The 6188-nt window shown below is 38.0% G+C and overlaps 1 protein-coding gene across 2 annotated transcripts in view; it reads left to right on the top strand.

Annotated features, from left to right (window-relative positions):
- Positions 1-463: 463 nt before the first annotated feature.
- Positions 464-6188, top strand: part of TFDP1 (transcription factor Dp-1) — a 40862-nt gene continuing 35137 nt past the window's right edge. Inside the window, exon 1 of one of the 2 annotated variants that reach the window (XM_009997908.1) lies at positions 464-574. In XM_009997908.1, the coding sequence (XP_009996210.1) occupies positions 563-574 (12 nt within the window). In that variant the 5' untranslated portion in view covers positions 464-562. The remainder of the gene's footprint in view (positions 575-6188) is intronic. The other variant, XM_009997909.1, reaches the window with a different exon arrangement.

Raw genomic sequence — 6188 nt, 5'->3', positions numbered from 1 at the left:
CGCGGCGGCCGCGGCGGCGCCCGCGGTGAGGGGAGGAGAGGGGGCTGTGCGAGGCCCCGGGGGGAGCTAGTCCCTGGGGCCTACTTGTGCCTGGTGCTTGAAATGGGGGTGGGGAGGAGGAGGCCGAGGGAGTGATCTCTTTCCCCCGCCGTGTTTGCCCGCGCCCTTCTCGGCGTTGTTGCGAGGGGCGCAGCTGGACAGGGGCCCGGCCCAGCGTGGGCTGCCCTGCTGGGATCGGGTGGGTGCGGGGGGAAAGGCTCCGGCCGGGGAGAGCTCAGCCCCGCTGGAGGAAAAGGAGCGTTTCCCACATGTGAGCGCGGGGTGGGGGGCCTTGAGGGGATGAATTGGTGATGACAGCAAACTTCTTCCTCTTGAAAAGGTGGTTGGTTGTTTTTTTTTACAAACTGAATTGCTGGTGTTCAATAATTTCAGTTGTTAAAACTTTCCCTCTCGTTTTTACAGCTGGTGTTGTCTTTCCTTGCTTTCCAGAAAATAGCATCGTTGTCTCTGTGTCCTGCAGTCATCAAGATTTTAAGACGACTGGTTTCTAGTCTTTGGTATCATGGCAAAAGATGTGAGTATACTTCTAGCACATCGTATGTGGAACACATACCTCATTGTCATTATTAAGCAAACCAGGTCATATTTTATGATAGTGGCCATTAATTAGTATATGAAATTTACTTTATTAATGTTGTACATCAAGCCTAGGCTATGTTTTCCTGAAATATTACAGCATGAAATAGCTTCATATCTGCAGCCTTTTTTTTCAGAGTAATTAATCTGAAGAATTCACTGTGATCATAAAAGCATTTGAGCCATTGGCATTATGTGTATTCACATTGAACACTGAAAGAACCGTGTTTTGGATTGGATTTTAAAAAAACTGCACGTACTGTTCAGATCATGGGGTTGGTGTTGCCTACTGTTGTCAACTAGCATTGCCTCTCTGGAGTTCAAGGAGGCATCATACATTCAAGGGAGTGAAGATGGTTCCGCCTCCGTATGTGTTCATTGTTTTGTCTCTGTCTACCAAAAGGTGGTATTTGTTGTCTGTAAAAACAGGCTTTGGGGACTTTAATCATAGACTTCCATTACCATTTACATTAAAGTTGGTGACTTTGATTCTGCAGTCTACCTCTTGAACCATCTTTGCTCTATACCCATTCCAGTACTTTTTTAAAAAAAGTAAACAAGTTCTGCATCTGAGCTGTAACTCACTGTTAGTAGGTAATATAATTGGGCTTTCAAGTTTTCTTAAAAATAAGAGAAGATACTACTCTGTATTCAAATTAGAATATACCTTCAAAAAAACCCTAAACCGACAGCATATAAGCTAAGGAAAAAAGATACAGTTTCTATTATTTAATAGTAGGTTAAAATCTAACATAAACTGTTGTAGTTTTCGAATAGAATTTCCTTGAAATAGTGGTTGCTTTAACAGATTAGTCTTGCAGTGAATTTTAGTACTTGTAAAGCAACTGAAAAACATCCTAATTTGTGGTGAAGCAACTGAAAGTACGTAGTCACTCAAAGCTTGCTTGGAAGAGATAAGGGTGGCCAAGTACATTACAGATAGCAGAGTTCAGGGAATGAAGCACCATATAAGTGAGAAGAAAATGAAAGAGGAATTGTAGACTAAGAGATGAAATTGAAATACTTGGAAGTAATTGAGATACTAGTTTGTTCAGTATTAGCTTCTGGGAGAAAGATCAACTAAATGAACAAGTTGTAGCACCTAGAAATACAGATTAATATCCTAGAAGGTCTAGGAATGCAGAATGAGAATAAGACATTTAAGAGTGAGCATCATTTTTGAAAGATTCAGGGTATTCTAGAGAAGAAAGTAGTAAAGGGAAGAATAGCATACATGGTAATGAACTTGAGAAATAGAAGAAGCTGCTGCAGATAGGAAAATAAATTACTTTTAGTATCATTATTACAAGAATTAATAAGGTGAATTTGGAAAAAGGAAAATCTAGGTTATGTTTTATGTAAAATTTAAAGTGTACTTGAGCACTGAAACAGGGTAGCTAGCAAGGGTATGAATCTTAATTGAAGGATTGTCTAACCTGTTCTTAAAAACCTCTACACATACTTAATCATGCCTCAGGGCAGAAAGATGAACTGCTTACCTTTTTGCAGACTATTACATACCCACCATTACATGATGTCTAAAATGTGTAGTGAATGCTGGGAAATTTTTTAATTCCAGGTCTGATTAGGGCCCTGTTAGGTTTGATTGAATGCTAGAAAATAGATACTAATTGATATAATACTCTCTTTGATTTTCAGAAGGGAAAATAATTTTTCCCGTATTTTGTATCCAAAATCCCAAGTTCTTTTCCTAGCAAAGTAATGGAATTAGTTGTGGTAGACACAGTATCACTAACTTTCTGGGCACTGAATCTATGAAGACCTGCACTGCTATAAATCTAAACGCTCAGACATGGAAATACTGCTGTGATTAATGTTCTATAGTTCTGCCTTGTCACCTATCAAGTGCGCTAACTGACTGAAAGGTAGTGAAGAAGATGGCATAGTTGATGAATGTCCCCCACCCCTTCCTTCCCTTTTTCTTAGCAGAGCTGAGATAGCTAAACCATGTTAAGCGCTGTGCTGCTCCGATGCAAAGCTTGGGCTTCAGGGAGGCATTCATATGGCCAAGCATGCTTTGGTGTGCTCCGGGTTTAGTGTGTGTCCCCATTCTTCCTGAGTGCTGCTGGGGCCCATGCTTGCTCCACTGACAGTGAAGCAGGCAACCCTGCAGAATAGTGAGATGTGGAATCTCCGCAACACAACACGCTTCTACATAACCCTTCCATCTGCTGAAGAAGAGCACTTACCCTTTTGTTGCTCACTTCCAGCTCCTCTGATACCTTTTTATAAAAGCTATAATTTGAAAAGACCTGTTTTAAAAGTCAAATACATGTAAAAGCTCACGGAGTGAGACTACTGGACAAATGAACAAATGGGGAGCATGATGGAGAATACTGTCAAACCCAATCAAATGTTTTTATAAAGGATTAAATTATAACAGAAGTGCTTATCAGGTAAGCCAACAAGAAAATGCTTGTGAGCTATTTGACCCAAGTCTAAATTCTGTTAAATACTACTTCTAAGTGTATTCCTCGAATGCTTTTCAGAATGTACAATAAAGAGAAAATAAGAAACAAAGCATTGATTTTTTTTTTGCAGAATACTCTGATTTCCTTGCAGTGGTCAGGAAGCTGTGAAGGGGGGAAAAAAATACATTTATATGCAGCACCTTAATTAAGGGCCTGCAGGTGGAGTTAGAGAGTGTAATAATAAGTGATGTTATAGCTGGATAAGTTGAAAAATAATAATGGAAAAAGAGAAAAACTAGCTTGTGAAAGTTAAAGTATCTGGGAGTATATAAAAAAAAATTATCTAAAGGGTAGGGGTTCTGGACCTTAATAAATGTAGAGGCGAAAAAAAGAAGCAAACTTATTTCACAGTGTGGTCTGGTAATAGTAATGAACATACACATTTTGGTGAGCATTTTGTGGAGCTGAGAGGCAATTCTAGTGGCAACAGACACATTGGCCATAGCATATTGCTATCAATTCCGGATATTTTAGTTGCTAGAAAGACTACTTTTTGTGTAATTTAAAGAAACAATGAAAAAACACCATGTATGGTCAAGTGAACACCTAATTGCATATCTCAAGGACTTCTGTATTTTGGGAGTGGGATCATTCTGTTACTTGCCAGAGGCTTAATGACAAATTAATTGAGATTGATAGAGTTTGATACAGTTTGATGTGTACATTTGCACTGCATGGGAAGTTTCTTGGTCTGAACCTGGTAGTCATCACGTGCAGACAATCTCCAGAAACTCCAGCTCAACCAGTATTCCTCTTTCTGGTTAATCAGTGTCATTTGCTAAGGCTTTGCTGAGTCTGCTGTAAACTCTTCCACCAGTTATAAATGTGGCACCTTCCAGGTATGGGCTGGAGAAGCCAAACAAGTGCTTAGATCCTTGGCTGCCTTGTGCTGCTCAATGGATTAACGGAATAAATAGCCTGGTGGGGAGTACTGTTCCCAAGCTGAAATTGTGACCTGTCCATCCTCAATATGCTGAAAACTAGGCAGGATGCACATCAAAAGAACAATCAGGAGTCACTGTAGCAATAAAGTAAATTTGGTAACTTAATCTTTTGTCTTCTAACACAGTGTAAGACTGAAGTTTGCTTGCTGGCCACTTTTGTATTGAGTTATATATTGGGAATTATCTATAAATTAAGACAGTAAATACTTTTAAGTATCAATGGTTAACATACCTTCCACCACTAGAATAACAGCTTCTGTAATGTAGCTGAAGATCCAGCTTGTGGTGTTACTGTAGTTCTCCTCTTAGTTATTTCTGTTGCAAATAAACTGTTGAGGCCTCTCAAGCAGGCATAAAGAAATAAAAGTTTGTGGTTCTTTCCTGAAAGATCCTCTGTTAAACAGAACTGAAGAAGCATGAGAGTGTTGCAGAGACTGGGTCTATTAGAGGGGATAGTCCAATGTGTGGTGTTACAGCGAGTATAGAGGATGAAGGGGCTAGACAACAGGAATGAGTAAGATTCCTTCTGATCTGGAAAATTGTATCTCTCAAAATAGCTGAATTACCTAGATGAAATAATCTATGTAGTGGTAATTGCTTGTGTTTCGATTATTCACCATTATTGCATGGAATGTTTCCAGTCATTAAAATAAAGTAAAAATTGTTCGTGAGGAACATGCAGTTAAAAACTAAGTTGCTTTTTCAGTTTTTTTAAACTGATACACCACTTTTAACCTTCAGAATTTATCACAGATTAAAATATATTTCTTGAGAGGTATTTACCTGGTAAGCTCGTGCATTTTACTTTTCATAGGTTGCTGATGATGGCATTGGCTTTTTGAAACACTGTCTAAAATTATTTTTTTTAATTTCTGTTTTATTCTATCTTATTATATTTATTATCTTTGCCTGGATTACTTTATGACAGATTTTTCTTTTATCTCTAGTTGGCATAAAACTTACTGTATATTTTTAGTATTTCGTGCTGTTTTTATTAATCCCATTGAGTAGCAGGTATGGCCCACATACCTAACTTTGCAAAGGAAGCCTTGTGTAAATCTGAGGACACTATGTAAGAATTTCCATCTTGCACAAGGTTTGGCACCTGATCTAACATAGTGTTTAAAAAATCTAGAGATGTAGGGATTAACATTGATGGTTTATTTTAATTGACTATTCAGAATATGTTCAGATATGTGGTTTATTCCAATTCATGTATTTAACGGGACTAACATGCTTAAAGAATATTAAAAAAAAAACCCACATAGCAAACCAATCTACTGCAGCTTTGCTAGGTAGGCCAATAGGTCTGCTAAATTTGGGGAAAGAAGTAGATCTGTGCTTCTGTGTATTTTGCCAGAGCACTATGAAAGTTGTTCTTTTTGATAGGTTTTGTGTGGTGGTGCTTCATCATCCTTGTGTGGTCTGAAAAAGTTACATTTTGGGATGGGGAAAAAAGAGACTAATGAAAATAGGAAAAAGATGTGTTTTGTATGTGTTTTGTATCTTTTTTACGCAGTGCCCTTTAAATGCCTAGAAAGTGTTGAAAAGTCTTCAAAACGTGAAGACTTTTCTTAAAATACCAGCATGCGTTTATCCTTTTATGTTTATTTTTGGTTATATACTGGGGATTTCAGTGAGGCAGAGAAGTTTTCAGTGAATCTCAGGTGGTTCTTGCACCTTTTTTGATACCATTTTAATTCAGCACCTCTCAGTAGCTTGATCTATTTACATTAGCTTTTGGTGGGTTCTAACAGGTTCAGAAGTTTGCTGGAGATTAAATATTGTGCAACTAAGTCTTTTAGAATGGCGTTGCAGTCTGGGATTTTGAATGCAAACTTTTTTAAAAATATGCTTTTTGGAAGAAGACAGTGATCTTTAAGCTGTCCTTTTTACATTTGAAATACACAGTTTCCCCTTTTTAACCCTTGTTTGTGTGTATTTAGAAGTCCAAAAACAGCAATTCAGAAGTTGCATGTCACCTCACCAATTTATTTGTGTAAATTAAGCATTTTCTAGTGGCCTTCAGGGGTTGTAACTTCTTTATTAATTGTATGTGAAATTTAATAGTAGTGGGTCTATATAGATATATATTTGTAATATTATTGAGTAAATT

The sequence above is a fragment of the Chaetura pelagica genome, unplaced genomic scaffold, assembly GCF_000747805.2.
Source record: "Chaetura pelagica isolate M959 unplaced genomic scaffold, ChaPel_1.0 scaffold123, whole genome shotgun sequence".
Taxonomy (NCBI): domain Eukaryota; kingdom Metazoa; phylum Chordata; class Aves; order Apodiformes; family Apodidae; genus Chaetura; species Chaetura pelagica.
This window is presented reverse-complemented; position numbering and strand designations above follow the sequence as displayed.